Here is a 19,294-nt window from a genome sequence, read left to right as displayed (position 1 = left end):
CCCAAAGGCGATGGGCCGCCCAGACCCAAACGCCAGGCACACGCAGGGCGAGAGCCCATCTCAAAGTGGGGCACCCCGCTTGCCTCGGCGGGGGGGGAGTCACCGGCCTTTTGCTCCCCAACTTGACTCCCTTGGCTGGGCTCCCGACCTCCAAGTGTCCCTCCAACCCCGTGAGATGGGGGGATGCCGGGGTCAGCTGCCGGCTCAGCATTTAAGAGCAGACCTCTCCAGTCCGGGCCTCGGATGCGGGCTCTGGGAGCCTGGACGCAGGTGGGGGTGGCCAGTGGCAGGGTGGGGAGGGGGTCCGGAAGCCCAGGGGCCTGGCTGGCGCTTGGGCACTGTCGCCCCTCGGAAGCCAGCTTGGCCTTTCATTCGAGGGCGGAAAGGACCCGCTTCCTCCCAGGAGCCTCCTCCCGGGATCCGGGTCCACACCAGCTGTGCGTTTACACTCTGAGCTCCTGTACACGCGTGCCTTCCCCCACAAGGGCACGTGGCCCAGACCCAGTCGTACCCACGTCGGGATCCAGCTCAGGACACCCTCCTCCATGACGGCCAGGGCCCGCCGCGGGGTCCTGCCCCCTCTCTGTGCCCTCATTGTGCGCTGTGACTGTGCGCGTGTCCGCCCTCCTTAAACCCTCGGGGCTGCGGCGCGGCCCCCGTTGGTTCCTGTGGCTCCAGCACCAGCACGGAGCAGGCACGCAGGGAGCGGGCGCTGAATTATTCTGATCCATCCGGACTTGGAGTCCCGCAGGCCCGAGGAGACATGTTTCCTCCAGGGCTTGTCAGCTCTGTGACCTTGGAGAGTCACCTGGAAAGCCCCCGGGCAGCTTCCTCAGCCCCGATCCTGCCCTGGTGAAGGTCCAGGAGATGGTGTGAAAAAACCCCACAGACAACACTCACCCAGCCGCCTGTGGGCTCCAGGCACTTTACGGACACCGACCTTTTATTTTTATTTTTATTTTTAAAAAAATTTTTTTTTCAACGTTTATTTATTTTTGGGACAGAGAGAGACAGAGCATGAATGGGGGAGGGGCAGAGAGAGAGGGAGACACAGAATCGGAAACAGGCTCCAGGCTCTGAGCCATCAGCCCAGAGCCTGACGCGGGGCTCGAACTCACGGGCCGCGAGATCGTGACCTGGCTGAAGTCGGACGCTTAACCGACTGCGCCACCCAGGCGCCCCGACACCGACCTTTTAAATTCTCCTTGTCCTCCCCATCACTGTGTCCCCTATGGCACACATAGGATTTGAACCCAGAAGGCGCGGCTCCAGCGTCCGTGCGCGAAGCCGTAATAAAGCCTCGGTATTTACTGCCAAACACCTTATTTCAGTCAATCCAAGCAGAAATCCAGCCCGGGCGTGTTTCTCTTCCCCGAGAGGTGAGGAAATCCAGACTCAGAGAGGGTATGTCATTTAAGGTCACACAGCTAGTTAAGCGGCCGAGCCGGGAGTCCAGGGGTTTTCCTACTGCTCTGCGCTCCTCCGCTCCTGGAATTTTATGGCAGGACACGAGAGGCCCGGAGAACGGAACGTCGTCCTAAAGCCACGGGGCAGGTTAGCGGCGGGGCCCCCAGCTTCGGTTACCGATGGCTCAGCGACAACCACCCTGCCACGCCTTAGCGACAGGACTACCGTGACTTTGTCCCTCACGACCCGCCGGGTTGGCGGGCACACCCCCTGCTGCTTTGCTGGGGCGGGGCTCATGCGGGGGGCGGGGCTCACACATGTGGCTAGTGTAGGGGGCGGGGCTCACGCAGGGGCTCATGCGCAGAGTGAGGATCACGCAGGAGGCTCACTCACACATGGGGCTGGACCCACGCACGGGGCGGGACTCACGCAGGGGGCGGGGCCCACACATGGGAGGGGCCCACGAATGGGGCGGGGCTCACGCCCAAGGCTCACGCACGGGGCGGAGCCCACGCACGGGGCGGAGCCCACGCACGGGGCGGAGCCCACGCACGGGGCTGGGCTCACGCATGAGGCTCACCCACGAGGCTCACGCACGGGGCCCACGCAGGGGACGGGGCTCACGCACGGGGCGGGGCCCACGCACCGACGAAGCTCACGCACGGGGCTCATGCACAGGGCTGGGCTCGCACATGCGGCTCACGCAGTGGCTGGGATTACGCAGGGGGCGGGGCTCACGCAGGGGCTGGGATTACGCAGGGGGCGGGGCTCATGCACGGGGCGGGGCTCACGCAGGGGCGGGGCTCATGCACGGGGAGTGGCTCACTAGAGAGGCTGGTGCTGGAGGGTCCTGGCTGCCTCGCCCCCAGGTCAGGCCCAGCTGTGGCTGTGGGCTGGAGCTCCCCGGTTCTTCTTGTTGCCTCGCTCTTCCTGTCGGCAGGATGGGCTCCGTGGCGGTCTCGGGGCAGAGAATGGGTGTGAGCAGACAAGCCGGCGTGGACATCTCTTGCACTGAATTCTATTGGTCAAAGTGCATCAAAGGCTCCTGGGGAGGGGGGTTCGAGGGTGGGGGGTGTGACTCTACCTCCTGAAGGTGGCACCTTCAGAGTCACACACAGGGGAGTGGGGCCCCTCAAACAACCCCGGGCGCCCTCGGACGCGAGCCGGCCACCATCTCGGCGCACTGGGTTCCTCTTCAGCTGCCACTTGTGTCGGGCCTTTGTGCCAGATGACCCGGTTTAGCGTGGCAGAGTTTTCTTCTCAACAAGTTCGCGAAGGCAGGACTCAGGGAACCTCCAGCCCCTTCCCTGCACCTGCCTCCCTCTTTCCAAGCTCTCAGACCACTGCCACGTTCGGCCCCCGGCTGTCCCTGTGGATTTGGGCCACCCTTGGTCTCCGCTTTCTGCACAGCTGGCCTGGGAGGGCACTGCTGGCTGTGGGGCGACCCGGCTCCACCCCGTGGGCCTCTGCCCCGTTTTCCGGTCCTCACAGCCCAGCCCTATGAGAAGGATGCTTTCTCCGCAAGCGAGGCTCCCTGGGAAACCGACTGGGGCCTGAGGGGACAGACTTTTGCCGGCCAAGTGGGAAAAACTGTACCCGGAAGTACCGGAGATGGGCTTATTTAGAGTAATTAAGGAAAAGGTGCAAACCTTGGTTTCCTTTTATTGTTAAGGCTGCGAGGAGACCCCAGCCCAAGAGGATAACCCACAGACAGGTGCCGGGTGCACACCAAGTGAGAGAGGCTGCGCCTCACGACGGGTCTGCGCCACCAGTGGGGGGCTGGTTTGGGCGTGGAGGGTGAGCAGAGAAGGCGCGGAGCCCCTTAGCCGTGATGCATGACGAAGGGGGGGAGCAGCTCCACTGCCGGGTCCCCCAGCATTGAAGGCGGCGTCTCCGGGCGTATGTGCACACCCACGTTCACAACGGAATTAGTCACGAGCCTCAAGGTAGAAGCCACCGGAGGATGAGCGGACAAGAACAATGTGGCCCATCCACACGGTGGGGGGTCATTCGGCCTCATAAAGGGAGAACGTTCCGACACCTGCTGCGACAGCACGGGTGTCCCTGCAGGACGCGACGCTGAGTGAGGTGAGCCGCCACGGAGGACAAGTACTGCGTGATCTCGCTCAGAGGAGGGACGCGGCCCAGCCACAGTCGTAGAGACACAGAAGGGACGCTGGGCGGGGGCCCGTGCTTCACGGGGACAGCGCTTCCGTTTGGGAAGGTGGAGAAGTCCTGGGGACGGACGGCCGTGGTGGTTTCGCTGGTGAATGAGCCCCATGCCCCTGAGCCGAACACCTAAAAGTGGTTCAGGTGGCACCTTTTACGTGATGTGTGTTTCCACCACAATTTATAAAAGTGACCCTCAGAAACCGACACCAACAGCAAAGGTACTTGGGACTCAACAGGGGGCGCTGTGCTAATGGCCTCACCTGGCCCAGGCTGGCCCGCTCACCCTTCAAGCCACAGGGGGGGTAATCCTGGCCGAGGCCTCCGCCCCACAGCGCATGTCCCTCCTCTGGGCTGCCGGCCACGTGGCTGCGGCTTGTCACGTGACCTAGTCACGTGACCTTATGGTTCCGCGAGCGCATGTCTGTAGCTCCTTCCAAGTCCGGCCTGGCTCTGGGGTTCCCCCGAATGCACAGCGGAAGCCCGGCAAATGCCGGCTGCAGACATGGAGACAGGAGGTGAGGAAAGGAAATGCCTCCAGGGCCCCCCCTGCTCAGCTCGGGCTGGCGGGCAGCACGGCCCCGCTCCTGTGCGACGCCAGGCCGCTGGCCGTGCGGACACTGCGCTTCTCAGCCTGGGGCACCGCAGCCAAACTGCTCCTATTCCCTTGGGAAGCACCTTCCACGGCCGCCTGCCGTGCTCACCTGCCGAAGGGAGCGGAGTTCGGGTTCTGGGGCGGTGGGTGTGTGTGATCAGAGGAAGACACGGAGTCTGGGACAGGTGCAGGGACTCCCCCGGGGCCACACAGTCGGGGCGCAGGCGGCTTTCAGCCCCGCCGGTGCTGCCTCCCCAGGCCCTGCGCGGGCGCTCCGGCCACACGTCCTGTGTTCGGCTGTGTGCGGCACAACTTTGCCCAGGGGCTCCTCCGGGGGAGCAGACGGTGAGCGCTCACCCACCCTCGCCAGCCCCCAGCACACTGCCTGGCACAGACTCACTTCCCGATTGGATGCACGGGGCAGAGGGCAGGACAGTGACCGAACCAGTGAGCTGAGATCCCCCCAGGAAAGCCGGTTAAGCATCAGGATCCAGCCCTCTCCCCGCAAGATTCTCACTCAGGAATCTGCCTTTTAAGCAAGTGCCTGGGCCGTTCTGGTGCCCAGGACCCAGACCGCCCTCTGAGAGGCCCAGAGACCAGAAGAGGGTATGGGGCAGGGCACTTGTCCCGTGTTCTGGGGGCAGCGGGGACAGCACTGAAGGTGTTGGAGCCTGGGCGGGAGCAGCCATCCAGAACGGCGCTTGGTGAAGATTGCTTCCTTGCCTCGTGATGTCTTCCTCCTCTCTCTTTTTATTTTTTTATTTTTTTGTCACCGACACTGATGAACAAGACAGATTCATGACAAACACCAGGCCGCAGCCTGGGGCTGCCGGTTCACTGCCCGGTGTTGCTGCCTCCCTGACAGCAGGCGGGCTGAAATGCCCTTCCAAAATGGCTTGTTAGCACAGTTAGCCCTTTGTCCGGGGCTCTCCTCTGCCGTAATTGGGCCTTGACTCTGCTGCACTTCCTGGCCACGGAACTGTGAGCTGTCAGGCAAGGCTGTGAATCCGCGGAATAGACAGCGGGGCTCGTTCTTCCCAGGCATCCCGCCCCGTGGGCACCCGCGGGACCCCAAAAAGCAGGCAAGCAGGAGGGGGCCGCCCACGAGACAAGACGAGGTCTCCCCCCACCCCTCCCCGACCCAGGGGTTTGGGCAGAACCCTCTACCTTCGCTGTGTGTTCCTGCTGTCGCGCCGGGCTCGCCACCAACCCTGTTACCACAAGGGGACAACGACAGTGGCTTCTAGCTTAGTGCCTCATCGCCCTGCATGGATTTTAGAAGAAGGCTTGTCTGGAGCCACGTGGAGAATAACCCGCCAGAGGGGGGTGAGTGGCTGCGCTGGGTTTAGAACCGGTAGAGAAAGGCCATGTTTCCACGCCCTGGCCCCGTGGCACAGGAGAGATGTGAGGCCCTGGGCCCATCTGGGGCCCCTGGATCCTGGATTTGACCCCTCAAATCCCCTGAGCCATTACCAATTGGCTCTCAGCTCCGCGAAGTGGCCGGGACCAGGACTTAGGTGGGAGGTGCACTGGACGGGACGGGAGGGACCTGTCAAGAGACCAGAGGGAGTTGGCAAGACAAGGGAAGGAGATTCTGCGCTCTCGGGCTCACCGATGGCCTTGCGGGCTTGAGCGACGACAGACAGACTGAGCCTGTAGAAGCAGGACAGAGCACGGTGGCCGGGGGGGGGGGAGGGATGCTTGTTACTCTGGCTCCCCCCCCCCGCACCCTGCTGTGCCCGTGGGGGCTGACCCAGTTGGAGGACCCCAGCCGGGGCGGGGGGCGGGGGCAGGGGGGAAGGTCCTGACTGACTAGTGAACTGTTGGATTTGGCCAGCAAGCACCAAGAGAGGATTGGGGGGTCAGGGGTGTGTCCCTGGAAGTTGCTGGATCCTTCCATGCCCTGCCTGATGGGCTCCTGTTACTGTTTCCTCCTTCTGCCCCTTTGAGCCCACGGGTGGTGATGGCTTCCACGGTTGCAAAGCTTTGGGTCCCCTCGTTCTGGCCCATGGTGCCGGGAGAGGCCCCTTCTGTTGGGCCCCGTCCTTCCCCTGATCTTAGGTGGGTTCTCGGACCAGCTGGGTCCCTGCTGGCACCAGGCTCCTGTTCCCGGGGCCTTGTCACCCTGGCTGCGGCTTTGTTCCCCAGAGCGTGAGCGGGGTGCGGCTTGCTCTGACCTTGGAGGGTGGGGGCTGTGTGGGGCCCCTGCTTTTTGGAAGGCCCGGTTGTCATAAATGAAGATCTCTCTCGATGAAGGAAGGCCCCGAGCAAAGCCACCTTACTGGAGGGACACAGTCGGTATTTACAATGTCAGAGTGACATTTCTGATAAGAAAATCAGAAACCCGTTGAGTTTTGCTGTGGGAAACATTTCCCTCTAGGCCATGAGCACAATGCAAGCAATTAAGGCGGAATCGGGGAGCTGGCAGGTCTGTGAGGCTATGGAGGGGGTGGCTGGGAAACGTCCGGGTGGGGAGGTCCCCGGGCCGCAAATCCTCCTGCACTGGACGCAAACTCTGGGAGACGCTCGTGAGGAGGCCGAAGGGGTCTAAGGGCCAGAAAGTCTTGGACACCTGTGAGGTGTGATCGTGTCTGCTTGCTTGTGCTATCGAGTTAGCAAATACTTGCTTGTTAGTTGCCTGGCCTGCCCCCCCCCCCCCCCCCACGCCCCGTTGGGATTGAGGACAGCAGGGTCAGACAGCTGTTGCTTCATCGAGTGAGTTCTACCGAAGCTAGGTTGGTGGCAAAGAGAATTTCTGCAAAGCAAACCCTAGCTCCCCGTTATCCTCTGTTACTTGGGCAGAAATATGTCACCATGACGTTTTTTTTTTTTTTTTTAATTTTTTAAATGTTTTATTTGTTTTTGAGAGAGGGAGAGAGAGAATAAGTTGGGGACGGGCAGAGAGAGAGGGAGACAATCCAAAGCAGGCTCCAGGCTCCGAGCTGTCAGCACAGAGCCCAACACCGGGCTCGAACTCACGAACCGTGAGATCACCCCCCCCCCCCGGCCCCCGGGCCGAAGTCGGATGCTTAACCGACTGAGCCACCCAGGCGCCCCTAACCGTGACAGTTTAATGGCCGTTCTCTGTGTGGACACGAGGAGAGGGGAACATACCATGTAGGGAACCGGCCTCTCTGCTTTTCTCTTACCCCCAATGGGAGCACAGGACATGCTCCCTCCACTGCGGACGTGGGGTCCCCTCTGGGTTCTGGGGCGCGCTTCACTGATGGGAGACCAGGATGGACCATGGCAGGACCCGGCGGTTGCCCTGACGGATTCCCGATTTCCGCGTGGTGGGCTCCTTTCCCACGGGACCCTTGCCAAGTCCCCGCCGAGAAATGTGTTCACAGCACAGTGCACACCAAGTCTGTTAGGGGGTGTGGGGATGTCCTTCAGTGGACTGCCACTAAGTTACGCCACGTTCCTTTCTCTCTAATAATTCAACACACGATGTTTGAGTGACTATCATGTCGTGTCCTACTAGGTGCTGGGGACGTAGCAGAGAACAGTGAAGACAGGACCCCCGGGGGATTCACATTCCCGAGACACGGAAGGAAAACATGACGAGATATGCAATATAATGGCGGGTAGTCAGTGCAGTGGGAAGAGTGAGCTATTAAAGATGCAGTGGTCAGGGTGGTCTCCCCGGAGGAGGCGACACGTGAGCAGGGACCAAGAAGCAAGCAGGGGCAGCGGGCGGCAGGGATACCGGGGTGGGGTGGGGTGGGGTGGGGAGCGTGTGCGGTGCGTCCCCGATGCGCCGGAAGGCAGCAGGGCTGGGGTGGATGTGAGCGAGGCAGGAGCGGGAGGCAGTCCTGTGGCTGTTTCCTCCCCTTGGCGCTGGACGATTTGAATCCTGACCGTTGGCAAGTCCCCTTCCGGGCGCCCCTCGGTGCCCCGTTGGCAGGTGGCGGAAGCGCCCGCTTCCTCCGAGGGCTGGGGTGCAATACCGCCTCTCGCCAGCAGTGGCCACTAGCGACCCCCACGCCCCGCCCCCCCCCCCCCCCCCCCCCCCGCGCGCCTCCCTGCACCTGAGCCACCTCACAGGTGTCCCCGGGAGCAGGCGAGCAGGTGAGAGGAGTCTGGGGGCGCTGAGACTCCAGACGGGGGTCCTTGCGGTGACCATAAGACAGCCGGCTGGTCTGCCGCTGGGGACCACGAGGCTGTGTCCCTCGTCTCCCTTCTCCTGCAGCCTGAGACTCAGACCGCCTCCCCCTCCAGGCAAGGCCGCTGTCTGTGTCCGAGGTCGGGGTGCATCACCCGCCTGCATCCAGGCAGGAAATCAGCGCCTGCTTGGGGTCACCCTCCAGGACAAAAGGGTCCACCCTCCTGGAGAAGCTCCCCTGTGGCTTTCCCGAGAGGCAGTGGAAAGGAACAACCCTTCCCACCTTTGCATGGTAGCCCCCCACCCCCCTCACCGTCCCGGTCCGGTGCGGCCCTGAGAATCGGGCGTCACTGTCCTCATTTTACAGCTAAGGGTCGGAGAGGCCAAGTGACGTTGCCACAAGTATCTTCTGGTTTCTGAGCTCCCGCCTCTCACCTCCAGACCCGCCCCTTCTGACGCTCTGCTCCGCAAAGCCAGGCCGGGCTCCCCAAACTGCGTTCTCACCCGGCCAGTTGGTTGCCCCTCGGGTTTAGCCAGGAGGAGGCTCCAGAGGGAAACCAGAGGTGGGATTAGGGAGGAGAGACCCCCGCCTTCTGGTTTTGCTTGACGCTCCTGTGTGCGGCCAGGCCTGAGACCCCCCTGTCTCTTGGGTCCCCTTGCTGCTTTTGCGGTGTGGTCGCCTCTTGGGCCAGCTGTCACAGGTGCCAAATGTCCCCTAGGCTGGTCCTCCAGGCCCTGGGACCCTCTCCAGAGGTGGGTGGGTGGATGGGGGCTGTCTGGAAAGTGCTGTAGATTCCCTCGTTCTCTTTGTCTGTGAAGCCTCCTCCGCTTGTCTGTGAAGAGCTGCTCAGAAAACACCCTTCTCATTACGATGTTAAATTAAAATTTAGTAGACGAGGCGCAGAGCAGAATAAACTTTCAATTAAAATGTACACACTGCGGTGGAAAGAGACCGGAGAGAAGGCACAGGCATCTCTGCCCCGAATGTGCTCGAGATTTAATTTTACTATGACATCTCCTCGGAATTACCCCGCTAATTGGTCACATTGTGTCTGTCTGTTATTTAAACTTTCAATAAAACGGAGACTTATGGGAGGTGCAATCCTCCTGGGCAGAACGAATATCCCCCTTGCTCCCGTCAGGTGCAGACACGGAAGGGCTCGGCCAACAGCTTTTTGCATTCAGCCTGCGCCCAGGAGGTTGATCGTGACAAATGAAGTGATTCTTTAATTGCTCGAATGAAATTTTTTTCCTGCCCTGTCCCATTTCTCACCCAAAGTAGCCGCCCTCATCAGAGTCTGGAGTGACGCGGCGGAGAGGCGGGGCCGGGCCGCAGGGGCCGAGGCTCCGGGAGCGGCCGGCCGTTGGGCCTGAGGAAGAACGGGACCCGGCGGCTGCGGGGGGCCGAGGGAATGGCAAGAATGTGTGTGGGGAAAGGGCTTGCCTGCCCCTGAGACCCCCGGATGGGGAGGAGCGGATACTGCGGTCTGGGAGGCCACACCGTCCTGGCTCAGGTGGGGGGCGGGGATCACGTGTGCTCCAGCTGTGCCACCGGTTCCTAACCAGTGACCTTGGACGAGTAACTCAAATTCTCTGTGCCTCAGTTTCCCCTCCCGTAGCCGGGCGCGGAGGCCGCAGTCTCCAAGAGCTGTGGCGGAATGCGCCGTGATAACGCAAAACCCCCAGAATTGCGCCCGGCCCCTCCCACGCGCCACACAGACCTTGGCTGCTGTCGTCCGTGGGCTCTCAGCTGGAGCTTCTGTCTTTCCACTTTGGTCACGTCTAGGCACGTACCTTGGGGTCAGAGGGCGGGGTCTTTATTCCCAGATCTCCCACCTGCCCCAGCCTCGGTCTCCTTCCCTGTGAGTGGGGCCCGTCGTGCCTGCCTCCCAGGGAACACGTGGGGCGCCAACTTCAGTACTCGGCCCGCAGACAGCACCCACCAGTGGTCCTTCTGTCCGGGCCCTGCAGGGTCCATCCAGCCCTCGTCCCGCTGAGGCAGCGGCACACAGACGGGCCGTGACCCGTCTCTCCGTGTTTCCCACCCACTGGGGTTCTTTGGACTGGGTCTGGAGCATGGAGCCGCACAGCTGAAGCCCGTTGCGCTGACCCGTGACAGCCCTTCAGGCTGTCCTATTCCCCTCTGTCTTCCCTCCTCCAGGAGAAGCACTCCTACCCCCCTCCCGATGTTTTCCAACGCAGTGGATTCTGGTCCTTTGTGTAGCTGAAGCCACGCTCACTTGGTCAAGTCCAGTTCGCTCATGGACCTTGGAGAGTGTGGAAGCCTCGGTACCCCAGGTGAGTGTGGTGTCGCATACGGCCACCTCCCACATTCTGGACACTATGCTTCTATTGATGTGGCCCAGAAGGCATTCATTTCTTGCTAGCCGCATTACGCTGCTATTTCAATGAAGTTGGTTAATTTTTTTCTCCGAGTTTATTTTTCCCCCTATGTCTGTGGATGCAGAATTGGACTCTTTGCCTCCTGTGCTGACACAGCCAAATTTCTGGGCCCACACGGAGGGCTTTACTTTGCTCTTTGTAGATCTTTCTTTCTTCTTTCTTTCTCTCGAGGGACAGAGAGCACGAGAGAGTGGAGGAGGGGCAGAGAAAGAAGGAGAGAGAGAATCCCCAGCAGGCCCCGTGCTGTCGGTGCAGAGCCCCATGTGGGGCTCAAACTCAGGAACCGTGACATCATGACTTGAGCCGAGATCGCCCCGCTGACCGGGCCCCCAGGCGCCCCCCATCTGCCGTATTTCCCGTGCAAGCCTGGTCGCCCACCCCCTCTGGAACGAGCCCAATGGGAGAGCGCCTCTCACTGTCAAAATGTTCCTTCTTGAGCCGAGCCTTGGGTGAGATGTGGGGGGAACCAGGGTCTTTCCAAATGTTTCCGTCGGGGCTTTTTGCTTGTGCGACACGGAGATCGACGCAGGTGAACCCCCGGAGAGGCGTTTCGGGGGAGGCTGTGGTCGGGCCCCATTAGCGTCTGGGACCCCTTTGTGGAAGCAGGTGGGTGCCACCGAGGCGACCTCACCTTATTAAAGGATGCATAACCGGCCTGTGAACTTCCCAGACCTTCCAGACCTTTCTTTTCCTCCTTCAGCACAGCCCTCCCGCTGGTTCTCAGCAGCCCCATCGTTCTGTGGGTGTCTCCCCGGAGGAGAGATGTGTGTGTGTGTGTGTGTGTGTGGTGGGAAAGACAGTTGTGCGTCCTCTGCCTGGATTTTTTGGTCCAGAAACAACACTATTAGGACAGAAAGCTCTTTTGGACATTTAGACAGAAATGTTTAAGTCTGGAAGAGATTCTGCCATCTGGTCTCTGGCACAAGAAAAAGCCCAGATGCTGGGGAAGGAAATCAGAAATCCCCAAACGGTGGGGAAAAGCCTGAGTGTGGTTGCAGTGTGACCCAGGTCGTGAGCCCCCCGTCCCCGCCTGCCGGAAGAGCTCTGGGAGGCCCGTGGGGTCTGGAGCGGGGAGGACCCTGAGCCCCATCCCCTGGTGGCCCCAGGGAAGCATGGAGAAAGAAGGTTCCATGTGGGGAGGTCCCTGGTCCTGCCTTGCTCATGGCTGGGTGTCCAGAGGGAGCGCCAGACCCGGGCCGTCCATGGGGGCTGCGGGGTGGGGTCTCTGAGCTGACCTTGGCGGTGAATAAGCACACGTGGGGGCAGCGAGCCCTGTTTGTCCACTCGTCTGTGGGCGCCGGGCTCGGGGAGCCCTGGGGACGCGTGTCCGAAGCGGCTTGTCCTTGCCAGGCCCTGGTGACCCACCTTCTAGCCCCTCCTCCGGGAGCCGCCTTCCTGGGTCTACACTCCATCTGGCTTACTCGTCGGTTGCAAGCTCCGCGGCCCCAGACCCCTCTGCTGACGGCATCCTGCCCCCGAGGGGTTTTTCCAAAACAGCTTTGAGCAGGGCAGTGCCCCACTTAGAAGGCAGTGAATCGCTGGGTTCAGACAGAGACACCGTTGTCCCCACCAACCCGCCCACCACCCTGGCCGCCGTGAGATCCGCCTTGGTGATTGGCGACGCTTCCACTTGTTCAGTGTTCCTCGAGGTCTGTCGACGTCATTGAGTTCTTCGGAGAACCGGCTCCTCGTTTCACTGATTTTCTCAGCCGAGTTTCTGTTTTCAGTTCCTGTTTCAATAGTCGACATAGAGCGTAGGACTTGTTTCAGCCGTACGATGTCGTGGCTCAACGATTCTCTGCGTCACCCGGTCTCTAGCTTGCTTTCCAGAGTTTTTTACTTACTTATTTTGAAAAATTTTTTAATGTTTATTTACTTTTTAGAGAGACAGAGAGACAGAAAGAGAGAGAGAGAGAGAGAGCATGAGCAGGGGAGGGGCAGAGAAAGAGAGGGAGACCCAGAATCTGAAACAGGCTCCAGGCTCCGAGCTGTCAGCACAGAGCCCGACGCGGGGCTCGAACCCACGAACCGCGAGATCGTGACCTGAGCCAAAGTCGGACGCTTAACCGACTGAGCCACCCAGGCACCCCTGCCCCTCAAGGTTTTTTATTGGGGCACCTGGGTGGCTGAGTCGGTTAAGCATCTGACTCGTGATGTCAGCTCAGGTCATGATCTCACAGTTTGTGAGTTCGAGCCCCACGTCAGGCTCTGTACTGACAGCACAGAACCTGCTTGGGATTTTCGCTCTCCCTCCCTCCCTCCCTCTCTCTGCCCCTCCCCTGCTCATGCTGCCCCTGTCTCTCTCAAAATAAATAAGTTTTTTCAAAAAAGATTCTTTTTTTGTATTTAATTTTTAGAAGTTGGACTACGGTGTGTCTTTGCATGGGTGTCTTTAGGTTTTATCCTATTTGGAACGCACTCAGCTTCTTGAATCTGTAGGTGTATGTCTTTCACCACATTTGGAACGTTTTCAGCCATTTTGGGAGGAATTTTTCAGCCCCGCCCTCTTTCTCCTGTTCCCCCCCCCCCCCCCCCGGAACTCTGTTGACACAAGTCTGTTCCTTGGTTGTAGTTTCACAAGTCCCTGGATTTCTGTTAAATGTTCCTCCACTTTCTGTCATTCTGTATTCAGGTCCACTGGCTCTCACCTCTGTCCCCTCCTCTCCTGCCACGTCCATCATCCGAGTCTCTATTTTGGTCGCTCTATTTATAGCTCCTATTTCTTTGCTGGGGTTTTTTTTTTTTTTTTCTAGCTTTTTGTTTGTCTCTACCGAGCTTGGCAGTTGTTCACTGAATTATTTTGATGACGACGGGTATAAAATCCTTATCAGATTATTCTAGCCTCTGTGTCGTATCGGTGTTGAAATCTGTATTCATTTCCCGGAGCTTCTCTGACAAAACACCACAAACCAGCAAGCTAAAAACAACAGAAATTTATTCTGTTTATTCTCCCATGGTTCCGGAGGATGGAAGTCCAATAGAAGGCCGGGGGAAGAATCTGTCCCACATCTCTCTCCTAACTGCTGGTGGTGACATCTTTGGCTGGTATATTGCCGCACCAGTCTCTGCCATCATCTTTAGGTGGCATTGTCTGTCTGTCTGTCTTTGTGTCTCTTCTCCTCGTTTTTTTTCTAATTTTTTAAACGTTTATTTATTTATTTATTTAAAAAAAAATTTTTTTTAACGTTTATTTATTTTTGAGACAGAGAGAGATAGAGCATGAACGGGGAAGGGGCAGAGAGAGAGGGAGACACAGAATCGGAAGCAGGCTCCAGGCTCCGGGCCATCAGCCCAGAGCCTGACGCGGGGCTCGAACTCACGGCCCGCGAGATCGCAACCTGAGCTGAAGTCGGACGCTTAACCGACTGAGCCACCCAGGCGCCCCAAAACGTTTATTTATTTTTGAGAGAGAGAGAGAGAGAGAGAGACAGCACGTGAACAGGGGAGGAGCAGAGAGAGAGGGAGACACAGAATCGGAAGCAGGCTCCAGGCTCCAAGCTGTGAGCACAGGGCTCGACACGGGGCTGGAACCCACGGACCATGAGGTCATGACCTGAGTGAAGTCGGGTGCTTAACTGACTGAGCCACCCAGGTGCCCCTCCAATTTTTTTTAAAGATTTTATTTATTTTGAAAATTTTTAAATGCTTATTTATTCTTGAGAGAGAGAGAGAGAGAGACAGCGTGAGTGGGGGAGGGGCAGAGAGAGAGGGAGACACAGAATCTGAAACAGGCTCCAGGCTCCGAGCTGTCAGCACAGAGCCCGACGTGGGGCTAGAACTCACGGACCGCGAGATCATGACCTGAGCAGAAGTCGGGTGCCCCTCTTCTCCTCTTGTTTTAAGGACAACAGTCACATTGGATCAAGGCCCCTTTCTGCTCTGGTGTGACCTTCCCGGAGCTAATTACATGTGTACCAATCCTGTGTCCAAAGAAGGTCCACCATTCGGTGGTCCTGGGTTTGAATTTCAACATACTGTTTTGGGGGACACGATTCAACCCATCGTGCCACTGACTGGTCATATTTTACCATTCGGTTTGTGATTGTCCTGCTTGGTGTGACGAACGGCACTGGGTATTTGGGGACTGTTTGGGTATTAGGTAACGAGACCCTGGGTCTTACTTAAACCTTCCATTTTATTTGGATTTCTGTGACCCCCACGCCGGCAGGGGAAGGGGGTCCTGCCTCGTTGCTGCCAGGTGGGGGCAGATGTCCTGGTCCCAGTGACACTGGTTGGTGGCCTCTTCAGCACCGGGGGTGGGGTGGGCTCTCTGGTTCCCCGTGAGGCCTCCACTGATGCGCTCTGGCTGGAGGGGAGCGGAGTCTCATCACGGTTCTGCAGGTGGTTTCCAGGGGCACCTCCCGGGCACCTCTGGGTGGGGATGAACGTCCCGCCTCTCCGCTCGGCCTCCTTGGGCCCTTGGCTTGAGAGAGCACGCTTTCCTTGGGGTTTTCCGGTCTGCCCTGTCGGTGTGCGGGCGGCTGGCTTCTGCGGCTCTGTGTCTGGTACACGAGGCCCGGAGAAAACACGCCGATCTCACCGGCATACCGTTCCCTGGGTCTGGGTGTTCCCAGCCTGTCTTTTGTCCGCCTCCCTGAGTCTGTGCGTGCTCCCCTCACATACCGCGTCCTCCCGTAAAACCACACCTACTCCATCTTTCTGGAAGCAGAAAATCCCCCGGTGGGTTTTTTATGACTTCTTATTATGGCAAGACGACGTTAATATGTGTGCTGGTGTTGAACAGTTTTGGAACTGGTAGAGTAAATCCTGCTTGTGCATGCAAAGAGAGTCTTCGTTTAAGGCACTACTGAGTTTAATTTGCTGATACTTTATCCGGAATTGCTGCATCTGGGGGCATCTGGGGGGCTCAGTCGGTTGAGCGTCCGACTTCAGCTCGGGTCATGATCTCGCGGTTCGTGGGTTCCAGCCCCGCGTCGGGCTCCGTGCTGACAGCTCAGAGCCTGGAGCCTGCTTCGGATTCTGGGTCTCCCTCTCTCTCTGCCCCTCCCCCGCTCGTACTCTGTCTCTCTCTCTCTTTCTCTCAAAAATGAATAAACGTTAAAAAAAGAGGCTTTTTGTGAAGCAAGCACAAATAAGGCAGGAAGCATACTTAGCACAGTGCTTGAGTCACAGTCAGTGGTCGGGGGACACTGGCTGTCTCCTCTCTCCTGCTCCGGGCGAGCAGCTTGGTCCTGTGTGGCCGCCGAAGGCCAGGTCCAGGGCGGAAAGCGGCTCCTTGGATCCCTTCAGCGGCCCTGTTTGTCGAACAGAGTAAAATGAAGGTCCATTAATTCGTCGTGGAAACTCACCTTCCAAAAGGTCCTAAGATTTGCAGCTTCTTTTCCTGAGTTAATGCCACGTGGCACCGCTTTATTTTAAGCGTAATGGATGCTAAGTCAACAGTGGTAAAGCCCATGTGCCGTGCTCCCCGCTGGCCAAGCTGGCGGCCGCTGGTGTCCCCCACTCTCTGTCTGGAAGCTGCCGCGGCCCCAGGAGACGCCGAGACACGAACGTGTGAGCAGGTGGTGGAGACAACGCTGGTGCCTGACCGAGTTGGTTCTGTGCCAGCTCAGGGAACACGCATCCCAGCTCTGGGGACGCAGAGGGGGTGCGGTGAGGGGACGGGGCTGGGGTGTCTCCGGCAGGGTCAGGAGCCGCCCCGAGGGGCCCAGGCTCAGGGGTCCGGCCAGGGTGGGAGCAGGGGTGAGTCAGCACTGACACTGATTCCCACGGCCACAGGCAGTGACGTGCCCAAAGGAGCCCCAAGTAGGGGCACAGAGGGAGGAGAACCTGATCTATTCGCTGACATCGGGGAGTCATTTCACAATTCTCAAGCGATGCCCAAGGACCCCAGAGCTCAGGGAGCTGCCTCCCGTGAATCCCGGGGAAACAACAGAGTCACAGGCTGTTAGAGCTCCAAGTGTCTCCAGAATCCTTTAGTGGGATTGCCGAGGTCAGCACATCGAGAGTTTCTTCCTGCTTGTTTTTGTTTTTTTAATCAGAATTTTACATAATATAAAGAGCCCAATGGGCCGGTGAAATTTGTTTCTAGAAACAGTCCTCCCCTTTCTGAAGCTTATTTATTTATTTTGAGACACAGAGCTCGAGCAGGGGAGGGGCAGAGAGAGGGAGACAATGAATCCGAAACAGGCCCCAGACTCTGAGCTGTCAGCACAGAGCCCGACGCAGGGCTCGAACCCACGAACCGTGAGATTGTGACCTGAGCTGAAATCGGGAGTCAGATGCTTAGCCAACTGAGCCACCAGGGGCCCCGGGAATAGTCCCTCCCTGTGTCCGTCCCCAGAGGCAGCAATTTTCACCCGCAGCCCGTCCCTCCGTCCGAGATTCCCGCTGCCTCTGCCCCGTGGGGTCTGCCCTGTCCTCTCCACCCCCGTCAGTGTTCCTCTCCCTCTCCCTGTTTGCCCGGCCACGTCTGCAGGGCCCCCTGAGAAACTGCCTGCAGGTAGATGGTCTGACATGTCTCGTGTCTGAAAATATCTTTATTTTGACCTTGCCTGGTGACGTGGGGGGGTACGGACTCCGGGCTGGAAATCGCTGTCCCTCGGACACTCGGGGCGTCGCTGAGTGTTTTTGAGTTCCAGGGTTGCTGTTAAGTTTAAGCCGTTCTGCTTCTCCATCCTTTTGTGAAGTCCAGAAGCTTCTGGAAACCCTTTGTCCCCGGCGTTCCGGTGCCGTGGGGGCACGTGCCGCTGTGCGAGTTACTGGACCTCCGTGCGGGACGCCTGGCGGCCCCTTTCAACCCGAGGCCTGTTCGAGTTCTGTCTCCTTTTTTTTTTTTTTTCTTTTTCTTTCTCAATTGTCCAGTTGTTTGCACGTTGGATCTTCTGGAACAATCCGCCGACCCCTTGTATTTTTCTCCCCATCTCTTAGTCTTTGGTTCTGCTTTCCGGACCTTTCTCTCACCTTCGTCTTCTTCCTTCCTCTTGAGTTTTTCATTCCTGCCTAATTTCCGTTTCCAAGGGCTCTTTGTGAGTTTCCTCGCTCTGGACTCTGAGGACGGCCCTCTCCCCCCCCCCCCCCCCCCCCCCCGCCCCGCGTTTTGACCGAAAGCTATGTTTTCCTTCTTTAAAAGGTTTTCTTACCCACCCCACCCATGTTGGTATCTGTAGAATTTTCCTTTGGGAACGAGGGATGACCAGGGAAGGGCTTCCCATATCCTGCTTGGTGCTCTGGGAGCCGAGGGACGGAGCCGGCCGGCACTGTTCTTGGCGTTCGAGGCCCCTGTGCCCGGAGGACACGGCGTCCAGAGGCTAAGCCTTCAGTCCTCTGTGAGCATAAGGAGAGCGTCCTGGAGTCTGGTTACTTCTTACGTAGACTTTCAGCCAACAGCCTTGCTTCCCCCTGAGGTGGCAGGTGGGGGGAGGGGGTCTGGGCCTCCCTTACTCTCCACGGAGCACACAACCTCCCACCGCCCCCAACTGCTTCTCCAGCATTTGCCGGCTTCCAAAATTTTGGGTCACTTTCTCTCAGACAATCTTATGGGTGCGTCCTTATCCTTTCAAAGAAAACGTTTTATTGTCGTTTTAGCGGAATTGGGGGTAGAGCAGAAACTAAATGTACGTTCTGACCCACCGTCTCTAATGGAGGTCTTTTCAGAAAGTCACAAGTAATACAGATTTACTGTGGAAAAACCAAAAAAAAATAGTTAAGAAAAAAATCATCAGAGTAATAATGCCCTTACCCCACCCCCCAAAAAACACTGCTAATATTGCAGAGGTAATTTCTTCTATTATTTCACGTATGTGAATCATACTTAAATGTTGTATATGTTTCCAATGATTGGGAATCAGTAAACATGTTATTTTTAACCTGTTTTCTCAATAATGTATTGTGAATACCTTTCCAAGTTACTAAAAATATTTCTAAAATTGTTTTAATGGTTCATATCATTTCATGAAATATTTCTTTTTTTAATTTTTTAATGTTTTTATTTTATTTTTGAGAGAGAGAGAGAGACAGAGCACGAGCAGGGAAGGGGCAGAGAGAGAGGGAGACACAGAATCCGAAACGGGCTCCAGGCTCCAAGCTGTCAGCACAGAGCCCGATGTGGGGCTCGAACCCACGAACCGCGAGATCATGACCTGAGCCGAAGTCGGACGCTTAACCCACTGAGCCACCCAGGCACCCCTCGTGAAATATTTCTAATATAGCACCCTTTTGTCCAGTTCTACATTACTGGATATTTATACCAATTTTTCAGGATCGTAATAAAAATTCTGATGAACAGTCCTATTCGTGGACCTTCCTACAAGCCCCGATTATTTCCAAAGGACACATTCCCAGAATTACTGCGCCAAAGTGTCCTTATGACAATTCTTTTAGTTCTCCCTGGGCAGGCGTCCCCCCCCCACGGGGGCTGGCCTCCGTGCCTTTGCCGACGTGGCTGTTAGATTTTCAAAGCGCTCCCATCCGGGGGACCCCGTGTGTGTCACTGGTGTTTTGAGTTGTGTTTCTCGGATGGGCGCTGAGGCCGGCGGTCTCTTCCCATTCATTGGCGGTGTGTTTTTCCGCTTTCCGAACAGACCTCACAGCGGGTCGAAGATTTACAGCCACGCTCAGAAGTGCGGACACGGAACGTCCTTCACTTTTTGTAA

General features: G+C 58.0%; 2 protein-coding genes across 2 annotated transcripts in view; both read left to right on the top strand.

Moving 5' to 3' along the window:
* The window catches only part of RPAIN (RPA interacting protein), a 261,437-nt gene that overhangs the window by 195,252 nt on the left and 46,891 nt on the right, over window positions 1–19,294 (top strand). The gene's annotated exons all lie outside the window — the stretch shown is intronic.
* The window catches only part of LOC147573958 (uncharacterized), an 85,770-nt gene continuing 70,474 nt past the window's right edge, over window positions 3,999–19,294 (top strand). The window contains exon 1 of the mRNA XM_086685680.1: window positions 3,999–5,497. Coding sequence (XP_086541806.1) covers window positions 5,440–5,497 — 58 coding nt within the window. The 5' untranslated portion in view covers window positions 3,999–5,439. The remainder of the gene's footprint in view (window positions 5,498–19,294) is intronic.

Source organism: Puma concolor, chromosome E1 (genome assembly GCF_028749965.1).
Source record: "Puma concolor isolate L17-30 chromosome E1, mPumCon1.1.hap2, whole genome shotgun sequence".
NCBI lineage: Eukaryota > Metazoa > Chordata > Mammalia > Carnivora > Felidae > Puma > Puma concolor.
Note: the sequence above shows the minus strand (reverse complement) of the source record. Positions and strands in the feature narration are given on the sequence as shown.